The sequence below is a fragment of the Cotesia typhae genome, unplaced genomic scaffold, assembly GCF_013202065.1.
Source record: "Cotesia typhae breed Kobodo isofemale line unplaced genomic scaffold, CoteBio_Ctyphae contig_22, whole genome shotgun sequence".
NCBI lineage: Eukaryota > Metazoa > Arthropoda > Insecta > Hymenoptera > Braconidae > Cotesia > Cotesia typhae.
The window spans coordinates 2351655-2370948 of NW_027423728.1; the positions used below are offsets into that span (position 1 = coordinate 2351655).

A 19294-nucleotide genomic window follows, 5' to 3' on the forward strand; every position below is an offset into this window, starting at 1 on the left:
TTTTAATTAATAATAAAAAGGTTTACACTTTAAATTGATAACAAAAAAACTTGATTTAGATATAACCAGATTAAAAAAAAAAAAACTTCAGATTGTTCATTTCAAGTGTTGAAAAATAAAAAAAATTAGATAAAAAAATTTTGCAATTTTTTAAATTATATTTCTAAATTTAGCAGATTAATATTAAAAAAATCAATTTAATAATAAGTGAAAACTATAATTTTTTGTGATGTTTTAGAGCCAAAAAAAGGATTTTTCAATCACTTTTTCTAAAAAGGTTTATTAATTGATTAATATGAAAATTGCTATACATATAGGAGTGACTTTTAATGTTACGAAAAATTTATTTTTTTCTGGAAATAATTTTTGTAACTTTTGTAACAATTAAATTCAATTGATAAGGTTTATCATTATTAATTACTAATAAATAAATTTTTGTACAAGTGCGAGTTAAATTTTATTGGAACAAACAATTGGAATTTTTAAACATAGAACAAAACAGATTTTCAACTATTATAGTTCTAAAGATAATTTAAAAATACATTACATTAATACAGAGAAAAAAAAAACAAAATTACATCTATAAGCACAAAAGGTAAACTTAAAAATTTTTTAATCTTCAAATTCAATTTTTCATCGCACTTTTCTTCTTCTATACACGACTTCCAAAAACTTTTTCGTATATTATACCCATGTATCCTCACATAAGCTTCCTTTTCTTTGCAGCTGGTTCTTTCTTGGAAAGATAAGTAGCGTAACATTTTTTATGAAGCACAATCTCCTGAACATCAACCCAACCCAAGTGTTTATCATCTCTAAGTTGTTTGCTAATGGTGATCAATTTTTTGAACTCGGTTTTTTTTACTTTCTCTTCAAATTCTTTATCCCCAATTTTGCCGCAAATCAAACATGCCTTTGAATCAGAAGTATTTTCCGCGCCTTCTGGCTCATCATCGTGGCTAGGCTTTTCAGAACTTAGAGATTGTTTGAGCTTCCTCTTTTTCGTAGCTGCAATTTGTCTTTTACAAATGAAACTAAGCTGACATTGTTTATGGACCACAAGCATGTCAAGATCCAGCCATTTTGAATGTTTCTGTTCTTCGCGCTCTTTGCTAGCTCTGATCAAACTTTGTAAGCCGACTTTCCTCACAGTAACCTGTTGTTTCTTCCCGTCGAGTTTCCCATCACATATGCCGCACAGCTCAGATTTTTCAGCCATTTTCTTTAAGGTATTTTGCACTAATAACCTTACTATTTAGATTACGAACTTAGTATCAAGAAAAACAGTATTATTGTTTATTATTGTCAATAAAAGTGCAAGAGTACGAAAATTGATTGTTAAGTTTATTGAAATATTATTTTAAGAAAAAAATCCACAATATTTTATACGCAAAACTTTTACACAGAGAATTATATACGGCAAAGTAACCTTATATTACTTGCGTTGAATGTTATGAGTTTTTGGGTTCTACTTGCGCGTGCGTGAACAAAAAGTACACTATAGTAGTTTTGCAGCTGGCTTTCTAGAAAGAGGGCGATCTCAAGGACAAAGTAGTTTTTTATGGGTGACAAAACCCTAAAACGCGGGACTTGTGAAATTTCGAAATAAAAGTCAGGTACAATTTTAAGGAGGTTCGAGCTAATCTAATGTAAAAAATAATTTCCGACTTTGAGCTTTGAAATTAAGTATACGTATAAATAAATACGTCATTTATCTAGTCTGATAAATATTAAACTTTGTTTCCGTTTTAATATTATTTATTTCAGAGTAAGAATTACAAAATATGTCGTCTTCTTAAGTTTTCTTAATAACAACTGAACTGATAACTGTGTCTTTATGACGAAAAAATAAAATAAAAATAAACAGAATTAAATGTCATGACAACATAAATAAATCAATAAATGATTAATAAAAATAAATAATGTAGATGGTGCTAAAGTGCTAAATTTTAATTAATCACTTAATATAGTCCCAAAATTTTAAAAAAATTCGCCGTTTAGTTACGTAGATATTAAATTTCAAAAATTACATATTCTTCTTATACCCGCACGGAAAAAAAAACTCCTGTCAAATTAACAGAAAAAACTGTCAAATTGACAGATTTACTCCTGTATTTGTAAATTTAACTTTATATAGTCCTGTCATTTTAACATACTCATTTCTGTCAATTTGACAGGAGTTTTTTTTCCGTGCGGTCTCTTATGGCGGACAAACTTTTATCGAGACTTTAATTATTTTTTTCAATATTAATCTCCCAACTTTAACGGATAAAAAACTATACACAAGAAACTTAGATTATTGCAATACATAAAAACAATTTAATAATAATATATTACCGATATAATTTTTGAAATATTTAAAGTTAAATTTTATGTTTGTAACTCGTTCATCGTCAGCTATTTATTCGAATAAAGATTTGACAACATCGCATCAACAGCAGAGAAAACAAAAAAGATAGAAATATAGTTACAGAGAGAGAAATATTTAATTCACACACTCATCTACGTCTCTATAATGGGTATAATTAAACGCGACATTGCCAAATATGTTTATTTATTCCGGCAAGTATTAAATACGAAAGTCATTTTATTACTTCACTTTATTAAATAAGTAAAAAATCATCAATTATTAAATTGTTTAAATTATTTTTAATTAACATAAAGAATTTTAACGAATATTAGGAAGACTAAAATTTAAAAAAAAATTTTAACATTATTTTGACTCATTAGTTACGCTCGAACTTCCTTAACAATAGCGACGACGGATATAAATATGTTGACGGAATAGTTAAGCGATTTAAGGAATAATTTAAGCAAACGCTGAGTGTAATTATTAATTAAAAAAAAAAAAACAGATTTGGAATTTTGATTTTTACTTTGAAAAATTTCTTACAATTATTTAAATTAAAAAAAAAAAAAAAAAAAAAAAAAAAGATTGTTTTGAAAGAAAAAAATTCTGGAAGTAAATTAATTTTCCTAAAAAATGATTTTTAGGTTTAAGAAAATAAATTAGCATAAAAGATTGAAATTAAAATGAATTGTTAATTTGAAAATGAGAAAGTACGTGAGAGAATTACAAACACGGAAGCGTGTCTTTATTAAATGAATAATATTCAGTGGTTATAATTAGTAGAAACATAATTTAATTTAAACGCCACTAAAGTTTTACGCTACATTTGAATATTGACAAAGGAAAAAAAATTAAACGTTTAAAATTTTGTTTAAATGTTACAAAACCCATAAATATATTTATATATTTCCAATACTAGAATCCCGTACATTTGAACTTATATAAACGCGTGGGCTTTAGAAGAATATTAAAATAAATTTTTTAATTAGCCGTCAGTGTTATTTCTCTGGAACTTTAACATCAACAGATTTATTAATTGAATAAATTCACCGGTGAAAAGATTCGTGTTTTTTTTTTTTTTTTATTTATTTATTTCTTTTATTTTATTTTATTTAACATTCATAGTATTGATGATGAAAGGTTAAAGTCTGCAGTTTTCATTGTATATATGAGTATCTCTATCTTTACACGTATGGCATATAAAAGCAGATGCTCAGCCGCTCCTCTTTTGATTCACTCCCTCAATAGATCGCGAACAAGACCGAGTAAAAATAAAGGAATAATACAAAGAATTCAAGTATGAAAATAAAAGATAATTTGACATTTCTCAACTACTTTACCTACCTATTTTTTTTTTCCTCATACATACATTCTTTTAAAAATCCATTTAATTCATCTGCTATCGTTGAAGTGTATTACATTCTTTTGTTAACCCATCGATCATCTGTAGCGTAATATCCTTTCAAATCAATGTATTTCTTCGTACTGATGTTGCATATATTATTCAAGTTTTAATTTTATTTACGGTATTAAAAAAATTTTATTTATTTTTTTTTTTTTTTAAATTAAATAATCATAATAAAAATAATTTTGTTGAATTCAATATTTAACCCGTTATTTAAAGATAAAAAATGACTCAACCCACAACACCAATTTAAACGTAATATATAATTTTAATCGGTAATTTAGATTAAAGTTATATCTAGATATTTTCTCCCATAGTTTTTGTTGATTATCATCTTCACTTCTACATTTCCTTGATGCACACTTTACTTGGTTCATAAAAGCAAAAAACAAAAAAAAAGGTAGCGTATAAACCACGCGCCAAAAGAGAAAGGTCATATAAAATGAAATAAAATAAAACAAAATAATGTTTACTGACGTGTGGGCTGCCGCATTATATTAGAATTTTTTAAACACAATACATAAGTGAGTAACAGTTGTAAAGCAATATAATCTAACGTAGCAAAAGCAAAAGGCGTTCATCTTTACGCGCAACGGTAAATCTTGATTATCCAATAAAATTTAATTATTAAATTGTGCAAATAAAATAAATTTTACCGTCAACAAAAAGTTATCCACGTGCATTTTACACTGAAAAATGATAATATGTATGTTATTATTATCGATATTCTATATCTGGACTTATATATATATATATATATATATATATATATATATATATATATATATATATATATTCTATATCTACTTAGATATATTTATTATGAATATCTTGTTTAGTACGTGCGCTGATAGCGATACGCGCTTATAATAAAGTATCATTAAATCAGTTTTTTTAAATATTTAACTATATGATTATTTAAATTATATAAAATGTCAACAAGAATATTTCAATAATTGTGATTATAGCTAGCTAGTTTTTAATGCAATCTAACGATATTTCTTATCAATTATGTTCGTAGTTAAAATTCTTACATATTTATTGGTCATTAAATTGAAATTGAATTTTTTTATTAATATTAATATTATTATTATTTTTTTTGTAAGTCTCATAATGTGCAGCGAGGAAAAGTAAAACAAATGATTATAATTATTAAAAATAAAAATCCCGAGTGATAAATGAATTTGTGTTTACAATAATTTATTATAATATAACGTTAATTATTTATGTTTCAGGTTTGTGCGAGGAGTCGACAGGCCAGTCAAACATCATCCTTGACATTGAGGAAAGCCGTGGCTCTGGTGAGTACTTTATTCTTCAATCACTCGGAGCATCAAACTTGCGGTTATCATCATATTACTTATATATACATCTACTGTGAGGACCATTATTATCATTATCATTATGATGGTGATACCGGGGTGTTATGAGTTAGTACCCGTACCTATAGCGCATTACATAGAAGAAGAAAAGCATCTCGTCACGTGTCACAACTAACCCTCGAGATAGATATGTTAATACTGACCCTTCACAATAATTATTTTCTTCTCTTATCTTTATTTAAATTGTAATCACTTAACTGTAGCTAATTACAAATTTACATATTACATATGATAGATTATATGTATCGAAAAAAATTATGTGAAAATTACAGAAATGGTTATGAAAAAATTACACCGTCATTTTATGTTACATTTACAAGGATAAATTGTTTAATTAACAGTTATGAATTAATATATAAAAATTAAATTGTTAAATAATTATATATTTATAAAAAATTTTTAAATTCACAGGAATCGATCTGTAAAATTAACATAATCAGAAAAAAATTTTTTACATTGTTACATAAAATTATATAAGAGTTTTAGCTATTTTCCTAATTTAAAATTGACATTTTTAAGTAATAAAAGTCTTTATAATGCAAACATTAAATTTCTAAAAATGTAAATTTGACAGTTATGTCAAATTTTAATAAGACTTTTTTTCCGCGTGTAGTATTTTCAGCCGATCAAGGAAATACTTAATACTTAATACTTAATACTTAATACTTAACAATAATTAACGAGTTTTAAAAAAAGAGTGAGGTCAAGTGCGGAAGTTAAATAGGAAAAATTAAAAAAGTTATTGAATATTGCGGGCTATTAAAGGGGTAAGTTATCAGGAAAGACTTAAAAGGGTTAATTAAACGAATAAGGTGTCTGCGAAATTAGTGAGCTTCTATGTATATATATATGAACTCATTTATGGGATATCCGAGCATCCGTAAAGCCTCTACCTGTACTCGCAATACATAAACCAAGCCATGTGGATGTTTATATATCTATTCATACTTCTATACATATATTTATGAGGAAGTAATTTGCCGAGGTAGTTTAGTGTAGAGACTACCTCACACTAATACGTTTTATGAAGCTACCTGCCACGTCGACTATTCCATTTATTAGCCTTCGATGATAATCTGGAGCTGCAGAATCACTTTCTCATCACCATCATCTTTGTGTTCTTTCTCTTCACGTGCGCAATTCTCGTTCTCATTAACATTAGCATCTGTAGCTCCAGCCGCTAGACTTACCGCGACCAGATATACACGAGATTTATACCAACAAAGTCCATCAGAAATGATTAATTTTCATTCTCTTCCTTATCCTCATCCTCATCTTCATCATTGGATTTTTCTTATTATTATTACTAGACAAGACCGAGATTTTTCGAAATTTTTTCAACTCAAAAGAGTTGAATATGATATCTCAAAAGTATTTCCTGAAAATTTTAATTCAATTCAATTAATAGCTATCAAAATAATCTACAAAAACCGAGCTTACAGTTTTTTAAGAACAATTGATTAAAAAAATTTATTTTTTGGTATAAATTAATGTTTTTGTGGTAATTTTGAACCGAAAGTTATCCTTATAAAATTTAATTTCAATTCATAATTTTTGAGTTATAAACTTGTAATTATTCCAAGTCAATACTCAAAAAGCATTCTATTAATTTGAATAAAATTTTGCAGCTCATAGAAAGTATAAAAAGTTAGTATTTGATCAAAGGATTTTTTTTTTGAAAATTTCAATTTTTTTAACAATAAACTATTGATTTTATTCTAAAAAATTCAAAAGTAAACTTTTAAACAGTAATTTTTTTCAATTTTCCAATCCATAAACATAAATAAATTTATTTTTTTACTTTCTTGATTAATTGTATACGAAGAAATAAATATCTTACAGTAAAAAAATATTTTTTTATTTTAGTTAAATTAAGTCCAATAAAAAAATCAAATAAATTTAAGTAGTGTAAAAGATTTTTTAAAATACTCCTTTTTTCACGGTGTAATTTGTAAATTTCTCGTTCAATTTTGCTGTATAAATATTATCATTTACAAAAATAATTATTTAATCGACAGGTTATGAGCAACCAACAACGCCCGAAGAGCTTCCGGTGTATGGGAATCCCTACAACGAGACCACCTTGGAGGTAATATTTCCCGGAAAGGCGCCACTATTCGCCCTCGATGGAAAGAAACTGAGACTCCTTAAACAACTGGATCGCGACACCGAGAACCTCTCGCACGTTGTCTTCCAGGTAAATATGTGTAGCATTATTTTTTACGGTTTTTTTATCGGGCCAGCCAGCATTGATACAATTAAGCGAGGATATATTTTTCTGATACTCATCAGCTCCATAATAGAAAATAGGAGCTGAGTCTTAGTCTTAGTCTCGTACTTAGTGCAACTCGACTGCAACTCTTAACAGGATAACGGTACTCAGCTCATTATTTGCTCTGCATGTCTCAAGAGATCGGCCAGATTTTTCTATCCATCATTTTTATACGTTCAAACTCGAACGTTGACGGATCATTAAATCATATATTATTTTTACTTGTTGTTAATTATATTTCATAATAACAGCAGTTGCTCTCACAGACACTTTTGCAAAAACTTGACAGCTTCAACATCTTCAACATATTTATTTAAGGTTTGATATCTTATACACTGGTTAAACTTTATCAACTTCGAGGAAAGGTCAAAGATTCTTATCGTTTTGTTAAAAATGTATTTTTTATCGAATTTTGATTTATTTGTTATAATCATGTACGTAATTTTTAAGATAAGAAAAAATTTATTACATATATATCTCATTTGTGATTTAAAAAATTTTGTTCGAGGCAATTGTTGCACTTTTTTATATACTTTTATATCTTACTCATTAAGTTCTTTTTTTTTTCAAATTTTTTTTATCAATTCTATTGAAAATTCGATTTTATTTTCACACAGAAAGAAAGAAAGTCTTGAGTTAAGCGTAAATTTTCTTAAATCAAGAAAATCTTAAGGAAGATTGAAAATTTCTTGAATGAAGTTTTAACATTTCTTAAAAAAAGTTAAATTTTTCTAAGCCAAGAAATTTCTTCTTGCTCCAAAATAACTTCGGTCTTCCTTACAATTTTCTTGGTTCAAGAAATTTTTTTTTCTGTGCACTTAAAAGTAATTTTTTTAACTTTTAAAAAACTAAAATTTGTTAATCAACTATCCAAGTTTTAAATGAAAAATTAAATAAATTTTTAAAAAATATTATAAAAATATATATTAAGAGATCACTCTTATTTTTTTACACAGAAACTATTATAGATATTGATGTAAACTTAATTCATTTCAACACATACACTCGTGAATAACTCAAAAAATGGGATAAACAAAGCTACTCCAAAAGTTGGTATGTCGCTGACGTAAATAATAACTTGATAACGGCACATCTAAAACACAAAAACCAAAATTATATACCTTCAATAAATCAGCAGCTATGACAGGAACTACGGAGATGAATATTTATTGATAAAAAACAAAATAACAGAGATCAAACAAAAAAAAATCTTAAAATTGTTCGTGCCATAACTACTACTATGTAGAATATGTGGTTTAAATTTCAATAAGATCAGTTCAGTGGTTCCGGAGATATCATTAAAGTAAACCAGAAAATCATAGTTTTGAGATATACGCGTTTAAAGTTTTTTTAATATAAAAAAAAAATCTCACTTAAAATCAATCAGCAATGCCAGCACTATAGAAAATCCATTCAGCCTGTTTCAAAATTTGATTTTCTTTCACTCTGGTATCCATATAAACCTCGTAAAATAATATAGCTGCAGTCCGATCACTTAAAAATTTTAGGACGATATAAATATATCGATACTGCCATTCTAACATTTCGTATTCCAAATTTATAAAGTTTTGCAGCAGACAGTAAAAACGGTTTATTTTTAACATTGATTAAATGGGATTCGACAGATGAAAATAATTGTTTAAAAATAGTTATTAAACTATTGAACTTTTAAATTTTTGATATGACTTTTACAATATTGTTATGATTCTATTTTAAAAACAAACTTAATTTGTTAAATTTTGTGGGCTACGATATATTAGAATGGCAGTATCGATATGCATTTTCGAAAATGTAAAAAAAAATTATTTTTTTTTTAAGTTACAAACCAGAATGATCTCTTAACAATAGATTTTTTTACCAGAAAAAAAGATCAATTCTCCAATGCTTTTCATACTTCCATATTTTATAGAAATAGGTCCTGTGACATCGTTCATAAAATTGACAATTGACCTTAGTGATATTGGTTCTAAAATTTATTTTTTTTTTTTTTTCGTTATATTGTGATTAAAAATATCGGAAAATCATTGAGCCAAAGTTTCTTAAATTCAAATTTAAAATTCTCGAAAGTGACTCAAGATTGCTAATTTTTAGAAAAAAAAAAATGCTTATCTAGATAAGTTAGAAATTTAGCTATCTATTTTCATGAATCAAATTTTCTTCCACAACTGGAGCGTATTACTCATAGACATGAATATGTTTCCGGGACACGATACAAAGTAACCTTCAACCACTAAATTGCTAGTTAGGTTTTTGTTTATAAATAGAAAAAATTATGATAATGTGATTTCTTTTTTTTTAAATAAATGTGAAATAAAATAAATTTTCTTTTGATGGCAATAAATAGGTCACAGAATATTTAGCTGATAAATAAAAGACTATTCTTATTTATTTCAGTGACATAAATGCATCTGAGTTGTTCAGTCAAATTCATTGATTAATTTTTCAATGTTACTTGTTCTTTTATTGAAATTCCTTCTGTTTAATGTTTCCTTAGCTTAAACTGTTTATTCAAACAAGTTTCAATTGCTTTTTTTCATATTTTTATTATTTCTGCTTCAAGTAAATATTAACAAAAAAATACTGTGCAAACTAAGCATATGAATTATGTCAATTACATTATCTTTTGACTGAATTTAATTATTCATCTATCGGGATTAATTTAAGCGATTCATTCATAGCAAAGAAATCGAATGCCAAGTACACATTAAACTCTGTCATTGCATACTAATTCGTAGATCGTTCTGTGTAAGGTGAATTACGTTTTTCACAGTTAAGTTTTCGACCGCTTCCAATTTTACATATATTATACTATACAAATATCGTCAAAGAATTATTGATGTAAATTTAAAACTTTTTTATTTTTTATGGGTAAAGTTATGAATCGTAATAAAAAACGATTTTGATAACGTTTACTTTTTTATAGATCATTACTTTAATGGGATAAAGTTTTTCGACTAATTAGTCTAATTAAGTGTCACTTGAAAAAAGATTATTTTTTATATTATTTTTTTTCTTGAAATAGTTCTACTTCTTTTAGACTATCTTATGCATTTAAAAATAAATTGTTCACTTTGAAATTTTATAAAATATTTTAATAATAATAATCGCTGAAAATCATATGAAACGATAAAAAAAGTACAAATTTAGGTCAAGATCTTCCAATTTTACTAAATTTAACTTAAAAAAAAAATTCATTATATTATATAAATACCCTGGAGACAAAATTTTTCTCATTTTCTTAATTACATAGATAATAAAGTTTTGTTAAATGCAATTTTCAATTTTTAAATTCAATCTTTATTTTTTCAGCTTGCATGTACAGTGAAAGCGACAAACAAGAAGCGGATTATACCGATAATTGTCCGAGTGTCCGATGTAAATGACAATGCACCAAAGTTCATCAATACACCGTATGAAACAACCGTACCCGAGGTAATAAATAAATCCATCAATGTTTAATGTTCAATGCCCATGACTTAACAGTTAATTGCAATATTTTTCTAAACCCAGTCTAGTATATTTATCGGTACATGAACTTGAGTCTTCATGAGCGCTTTGGAGTGAAAAAAAAAATAATAATAACAAATAACAGCTTCTGACGATGGCTCCAGGCGTAAAATAACTTTATTTTAATTTTAAAAAACGACCATTGCCTTCCATTATCAAAAGTAAGGCCAATTTAATCATAATTATCATTATAATTATTATTTTTATCGTCATGCAATTATAAATTAACCGAAAACATGCCTTCAGAAAATCTCAAATTTCATCGAAGTGTCTATAAGATACTTTTTTTATCGTTATTTAAAAACAAAAATTCTTTATTAAAAAAAAATTCTACGAAGTCTGAGAAAAGAGTGTCATTACATCACCGTTGCACGGAGCTTAATTAATCGTAGCAGCGTAATTGCGGGATCTATCGCGACATTAACGACGTCGACGTGAATCAAGAGGGAGAAACTGAGAGGTGATGAAGCGCGAACATGCCACTAGCCTTATGCTAGAACAAGTCAAGTCTATAGACACAATAATGCATAATATATATGTATATATAAGTACAAGTAAGAATACTCTTTTTTACAAGATAATATGAGACGTTACTGTCAGCACGTGGAATAATTTTAACAAGCGATGCATTGAAAGTCTTTCTTTAAAGTTTGCCGCTGTATAAAAAAATAACAATTAAATGAAAAAAAATTTTTTTATAAATTCCAGCATTTCTACGTTTTAATAAATACCGTTAAATTTTACTTTAAAACATTTTAACGCTATGAGCTGTCGCGAATACCGGTTTATTCGCGCGTTTATGAGCTCTTTACCGATTTTATTTTCACATTACTTTTAAATGTCATAACGCAATTAACGTAAGACATTGCCCATCTCAACTTTAAATGTCTCTTAATACTATTTTTTACCAATTTGTTGTATTGGGTTGAGTTTTTCATGTTTTTTTTTCTTTTTACAGTTATTGTCGAATAAATAAAAAAAAGGTTTTTATCCTAAAAAAAAAAAGATGAAAATTTTTCTATCCCAAAGTTTGTTACAATTCAAATGATTTTATTTAACGTAAAAAAATTTTTCAATCAATTTTTTTAAATTTAAAAATGAAACTTCAATAATATTAAATTTTCTTATGAATGAATTTATATTGATAAATAATGAATTTAATTTTTCGCTTTACATAATTTATAATAATAACAATACTTGGTGTCAGTCGAATATTGAAAAATTTTATTATGGATAAAATAAATACTAGGTCATTTAATATTGAATTTTTTTACCAGCACGCAAGGATGAATGTTAGAAATAAAATATTTTATTTTATATCTCTTGTAGAGTGAATTTATCTTTGATGTCATAAAATATTCATTGTTAAAAAAATACTATAGTATGACCGTGACATTTTTTATTTATATTTTTAAATTCTAGTAAATTGAAATGTGAGCTGTGAAATGCATAATTAATTTCATTACTTTATGCGCGATAAATTAAATTATTATTTCACATCAGAATTTTAACATAAACTCAATTTTCAATAGTAAAATTTATGAACGAAAATTTAACAGTTGTAAAACAATAATTAGATTCTATTGATACTTTCAGCTGACGCCAGTAGGCTCTACGATATTTCAAAACGTGGTAGCAGTGGACGCTGACGCGGGTGTGAATGGACTCGTGGAATACTCAATAGCGCCAGGAGATGGGAACGGTATTGGCAGCAACAATGCTGTCGGTCGTGATAGAATTACAACCGCAGATGGGTATGGTTATTTCAGCATCAACTTGCCACATCAGGGACAGGTCACGGTCAATCGAACACTCGACTTCGAGAGGACGCAGCGTTATCTCGTCACCATCCTCGCATCCGTAAGTTAAACCTAACCAGTTAACAGATTTTATTCTTTTTCTTATTCTGGTAGGTTATTTCCCAGCAGTTTCATTATTTACTGAAAGACTCGGTTCAGGCAATCAAATCCTGCAATAACTAATGAGTGAATACACAGAAAAAACGTTATCTTGGCTCAAGAACAATATTTTTGCCTACAAAACATTTTAGTTCAAAAGTTTTAAATAATTGAATAAAAAGAATTTTTTTATTATTTTTGCATTTTCACATAAAATATTTTGGATTAACAGTGGAAAAAAATTTATTACTTTTATTGATTTAAGAGAAAAGTTATAGAATCAAGTAAGCTTTATTCAAATCAAGAAAAAATTCTCAGTTCAAGAATTTTTCTACTTAAGGAAGTTCTGTGCAAAATCACTTTTCTTACAATATTCTTCAATTTTTTAATACGCGTACTTTTAAGTGTCCTCTACACTAATAATTTTTTTTAATAGTCCTTGCGGTGCTAATTTTCGAAATATTAGCAATTAAAAATCGTACATCTGACATGTATTCCTTATCCTGACCGTAGAGTGAACATTTTATTGAATAACAACCATACTTTTCTTAGGATTGATTTTTTTTTTTTTAATTAATTATTATTTAGAGTCGATTTTAACTGCTGTGGTCATATAGTCAACTTTAACGGGTCTTTTTGGCTTGTGAAAATCTTAATCTACGCGGCAAGGGTTGAATATCAACCAAGATGGTTTCTAAGACCAGCTTGGGATTCGAACTCACGCCTGGCCGGTAAGCCAGTTCGAGTGCTCTATAGACCATGCGCCTTAGATCATTCAGCTAACCTCACCGGTTTAGGATTTTTTTTTTTTTTTTAAACTAAGAATATTTAATTGAAGTTATAACAAGTATTTTTTATCAAAAATATTATAAACGAGCGGTATTCGTTTTTTTATAAAAAATGTTTAAAGTTAATGACTTTCGATATTTTACGTGAGTGGAAGTAAGTAAGCGATAGTCAGTCAGGAGAGGCAACACTAGTGCGTGAGAAAGAAACCAATAGCCATAATCTATTGGTGTCTTTATTTGCCGCAGTATCTCCTTAAGTCAAAAACATGAAATTCAAGTTTTCCTATATAGTTAATGAAAAAAAAATTTTTTTTTCTCAAATAAAGAAAAAGTACAAATTGAGGACCAAAATATTATTGAATTCACTTTTTTTTCTGTGTAAAAAATGGCAATTAAATCAAAAAAATTCAAATTTTAGGATTATAAAATCTAAAAAATACTTACACACACACAAGTATCAAAAAATGTATTTCTCCTGCTGGTGTCAATCAGCAATTTAAATGCTGAAACTCGTAAAAAAGATACGGAAGGATTTGTGGAATCTAGTAAGAAGAATTTTTAATGTTGAGTGAATAATGCATCAGACATCGCCACGTTTCTGAGCGTTAACTGACTCAGACTCAGATGTTATCGTTTATAAAACTTGAATCGTTATAATAAAAAGCTTATCCCGGTTAGCGTAACTTCTGCTTCTGTTCGAATTTAATACGACCGACACAACTGTTCTATCTGATTCGAGTAAGCTACGGAGAGCCTTTAAATTTACTTCAGAATAGCGAACAGAAGTGATGGGCTGATAGGAGGAAAAAATTTATAATTGTTACCACTTATATTAAGCTGATAGGTTGAGACTAAACTAGAAGACTTCTCCAGTCAAGTACTCAGTCGGTGACGTTCTTCATTGCCCAGTGGGCAGTACAGCGTGAGACTTCATGACTCACGTATTTTATATCCCATACCTTATACCTTATACCATGACCATCATACCGTATACCATATCTGCAGAAATCCAGGTGTAGTCTGCTAGTTACTAGATGTTACACAATTGTCACCTTTCTTCACCTTCCTCCTCTACTGATGCTTTTTAGCGCCTACAGCTTTGAGTATTCAGGGTGTGCTTTTACTCGTCATTTATGTATGCTATTAATTATTTATTAGCAATGAAAAATTTATAATTTACTCTTTACTTATATTTATACATTAGGGTGTGCCAAAATGTAACTTCCGTGAAGAACCTTTTAAAATTGGAATTTTAGGTTCCGCTTTTAACAGTAGCTGTGTTTAGGCATTTTCTGAGATATTTCAGGACGAGAGGATTTATTTAATTTTCATAGAATTTTTAACAGTTTGATTTAAGATGATGACATTTTTCTAAAATTATTGTTTTCAATATTTTTCCCTCGAATTAAGTTTATTTTTTTGTCAGTTTAAGTTTTAATTTTTTTTCAAGTTTGTTAAAAATATTAAATATAATATGTAAATACCAGACAGCTCATAGATTAAATGCCATAGACAGTCGTAATTTACATATGTATCTGTTACTCTTCTACTACCGGTTTCAAGGTGATTGTACACTTGTGTTTCATAATTTTACAAGCTTTAATTTTCATATTGACTTTAGTTAAAAAAAAATTGTAACAATATTTTAGTACCTATATAACTTTAACTTATAGATTAAGATTATAGGTTAATTTTATAAACAATAATATCTCAAATTGATTTTACGGTTAAGCGTCTAATATCACAAATTGAAAGCGCTCAATTTATCATTAAAGCCGAGTTAGGTAGTTTACTTAAAAATTTTCTTTCCACTGCAGAGTAGAATAGAGCAAGTGACAGACATTTGTGTAAGCCGATTGTTTATCTTTAAAATGTGATCGTGGGTAGATAATTTATGTATCCATTACTATTGTATTGCTAAGTAAAGGTAAACAGTACGACTCAGAGGCTCAGCAGCGAAACTTATTCGTCATATATTAGTCAGCGTTCGTTTGTCGCGTCTAATAGTTTTGTCACTTTTTTTTTTTTTTTTACTTATTTGGAAACTATTCTTCAATATTTTTGGGTACTTATAATAAACGAGTTTAAAATTTTGAAGTGAAAAATTGTGTTAGGCTTAACAAAAATCAAGATCACTGAAGTGTTACTGAAAATTTTTGTCCCTTAAAATTTTTAAACTTTACTTATATTGGTTTTATTAAATAAATTTTAAAAATTTTAAATAAAAACTAAACATTGTTCGCCAAATTAAAAACTAGCCACTTGAAACTTTGTTTATCAGTTAATATATTTAAAAACAACTTGTTAATTAAATCTCGAGCTTCATATTGAGGATAAAACTTTCCTCCCGCTTTTATTTTAAACGAATAATTCATAATTGAACTAGAAAATAATTATATTTTCACAATAACGATAAACTTTCATTAAAACATAAAAATTGACAAGTTTACTTTAAATATTAATGAACATTTGAAGGTTTTGTTTTAAATAAGCCATTAAACTGTAGTTAGTGAAATTTTGAATAGATTTATAACAAGCTTAGTGGTTTAATAATTAAGTATAAACTTTCGGATTTTTATTATATATTTTATGTACTTATAAAAAATTTGTGGAGTTTAAAAAAAAGGGATTTATTTTATTTGATTATTAAATTAAATTGCGCACCGATGCGACAATTAAAAACAATTGTTTCCGCTAATTAAACTTTAACAAATTGATATTGACGAGTGTATTTTAATATATTGCTATTTATAAATGATGTTATAGATTTCATGACTGAGTAATTTAATATAATACTCAATATTTTATATAAAAACGCTCTGAAATATTAGGTTTAAAAAAATACTAGAAAGTTAAAAATTTTTAATAGTATATCTTTTCAAATTTTGATTACTGTGAATTTTAAAATACTAAAAAGAAAAGTATTGAAGTAAAAAAACGCTGTAAATTACTCTTGTTAAAATTTTCACTCAAAATCTCAGTAATTAGATTCACATAAGGACAAAAATTATTTCTTTAAATATTTTAAAAAGAGAAACAGATCAAATAAAAAATAACTCTTGTTTTATTCGAGTAACTCTGTAGACAAGGAAGAATTCTTCAGACGAAAAAATATATGCTTGAAAATTTTCAAGAATATACTTTTTTTCTGTCAAGAACATAAATTCTCAATAGTCCTTTTTTTTTTTCTTTTTATCACTGTAATCTACTAAATTTTATAAATTTTAACAGCCGGTCCCTTCTTTTTCTCGCGTCGCACTCACTGCGAGAAACGGTACTATCCTTGTTGCACTTATGATTACCATCGAATCTCCTTATGAGTCCTATCTATTTTCTTTTTTTTCAACCAGACTCGCGTTAATGTGAGAGCGATACTAATAGAAATCATAACCCAACTATAGAGCTATCGCAGTTTTATGTTCTTCTTTTAAACAAATGAGAATTTCGAAAAAAAACGCTTTGCTACAAAATAGATTATTTACAAATCTTACAAATATTACATAGCAGAGCATTTTTTTTCAAAATTCTTATTTGTCTAAGAGAGAAATATAAAGCTTTAATCGTACTCACAAAAAAAAAATTTCTTGCGCCAAGAAAATTTGAAGGAAAACAAAAGTTATTTTGGAGCAAGAAGTAATTTATCTTGTCTCAAAAAACTTTGACTTCATTCAAGAAATTTTCAATCTTTCTTGATATTTTCTTGAGTCAAGAAAATTTACACTCCAGTCAAAAAAATTTTTTTTTCAGTGTAGAGACTGACTATTAAGCATAGAGAAATTTTATATTTTCAAGTATATTGTTGATTCTCAGAATAAAACAATAAATAAAAAGGCAAACTGTTAATTTAATTTTGGTTTTGTTCAGATACATTATCCCTTTTTTTTATAGTAATTTATGCTTTTATTGTACGAAAACAAAGTTAACTGATATTATTTGAATTGAAAAAAAAAATTTAACAGTTTGACACTTTAAATATTAAATAATTGTTAGTTTTAAATATTTCGCGTGAAGAAAATAAACTAAATATTTAAAATAAAAATTTTTTCTAAGTACTTAAAAAACTAAAAATATCCTAAATTGCTGTATTACTAAAAATTGATCGCGATCTACATTATATTAACATTATTATATTTAAAGTAAATTTCTTCCTGATTCTGAAAGAACTGCACAATCTTTATACACACACACACACACCGATACATATTGAAAGGATTGATCTCCGTCATGACACGTCATACATCGTAAAGCAGATCAGTGCATCGTATAAAATCGCGTGGGCATAAAATAACCATAATCATCAATAGAAGAGCTATATTTTACGTATATTATTGCCCGGACTAAAAATACCCAGATAAAAAAGTATCGTCTAATACTTAACTATAAATATATTGAGATTTTATCAACCGGTTACGGAGAAATTGCGTAAGAAAATAATGAACGTAAATAAATAACAAATTGCTCAAAAAATTAAACTCGTTTCCGTGATTCCTTGTGTCTCGTCGGTTCTTTTTATCTTCAAATTCCTAAACTCATCTTCTCTATCTCTTCCTTCTCTTTCTTTTAATATTGTGCTAAGTCTTTTATTACTTACATGTCACTTAAACGGCACGGCAACACAACACAGATACAGAAATAGTAATAAACATCAATCGAGTCCGAATAAGATTACGATTTAGATATTGAGATAACTGATTAACTTTTTCGATCGCTTCAGGTGAAATACAGCTAGTTCTACATGGAAATATTTACCCAGTATTTTATTATCTTTTTTTCCTTTTTTCTTCTTTACAATTACCGACACACGAATAAATAAGACTAATTATTTCCCGGAGGACAATACATTTGGTTAAAGGAGAATTAGTAACATTTCCAATGGTTTATTTATTGTTTAAACAATGAGATTGATGTCTGAATTTGTGAAAGTGATACTACTCGTGATAGCAATAAATGTCCTGGGGATTGATTGTGCCAATGAGTCTCTTACGGTGAGTAATACCGTGGAATGCTAGGGTTGGGATACGCCCTATCGATTTCAGCTCAAATCGATATTTATGTTTTCACAGATAATGCTTTTTAAAACTCAATCAGTTTTTATTTTTTTGTCAACTCTTCAATTTATTTTGTTTTGCTACAAAAATAACAAATAACTTCTGTTGTGTTTTATTATATTTTATTGTTCAATGGTTACTGTAACTAGAATTCGATGGAATTGTTACGCTCGATAGAATCTTGCTTTTTCCAAGTTGAGTTTAAGTTTTTTCGCTAAAAAGTCCGATATTTTTTTTTCAGATTGCTAAATATCATATATTTTTTAAAAGTTATTGCCCTTTGTTGTACCAGCAACTTTCCTAATTATTTATTTCATTATAAAAATTAATCGATAATATGAAAAAAAGGCATGATTAACTGTAATTATTGGATTAAAACGAAAAGTAATCTATATAATTTAAAAGGTCAAAGGCATATGAAAGTTTATTTCATCATAGATCGAGATTATTGTTGTGGTAGATGTAGATTGGTGTGCAGTGACAAAGAGATCACGGTAAATGATAAAGGAAATAAAATAATAACGATAAATATTTAAGTGAAAGAGAATGTTTGCGAGAGTGACCTTTAACATTGTCAAGACGGGACAATAACGTATCTTTAGTATTTTTTTCACTGACCCAGTCACCCAATAATTTAACACCGC

At 27.4% G+C, this 19294-nt stretch overlaps 1 protein-coding gene across 2 annotated transcripts in view; it reads left to right on the top strand.

The window, feature by feature from the left end:
* The window catches only part of Cad99c (cadherin 99C), a 117379-nt gene that overhangs the window by 85030 nt on the left and 13055 nt on the right, over positions 1-19294 (top strand). The window contains exons 3-6 of one of the 2 annotated variants that reach the window (XM_074237450.1): positions 4991-5056; positions 7156-7334; positions 10719-10841; positions 12513-12776. In XM_074237450.1, the coding sequence (XP_074093551.1) occupies positions 4991-5056; positions 7156-7334; positions 10719-10841; positions 12513-12776 (632 nt within the window). Of the gene's footprint in view, positions 1-4990; positions 5057-7155; positions 7335-10718; positions 10842-12512; positions 12777-17677; positions 18588-19294 lie in introns of those variants that run through there. The other variant, XM_074237451.1, reaches the window with a different exon arrangement.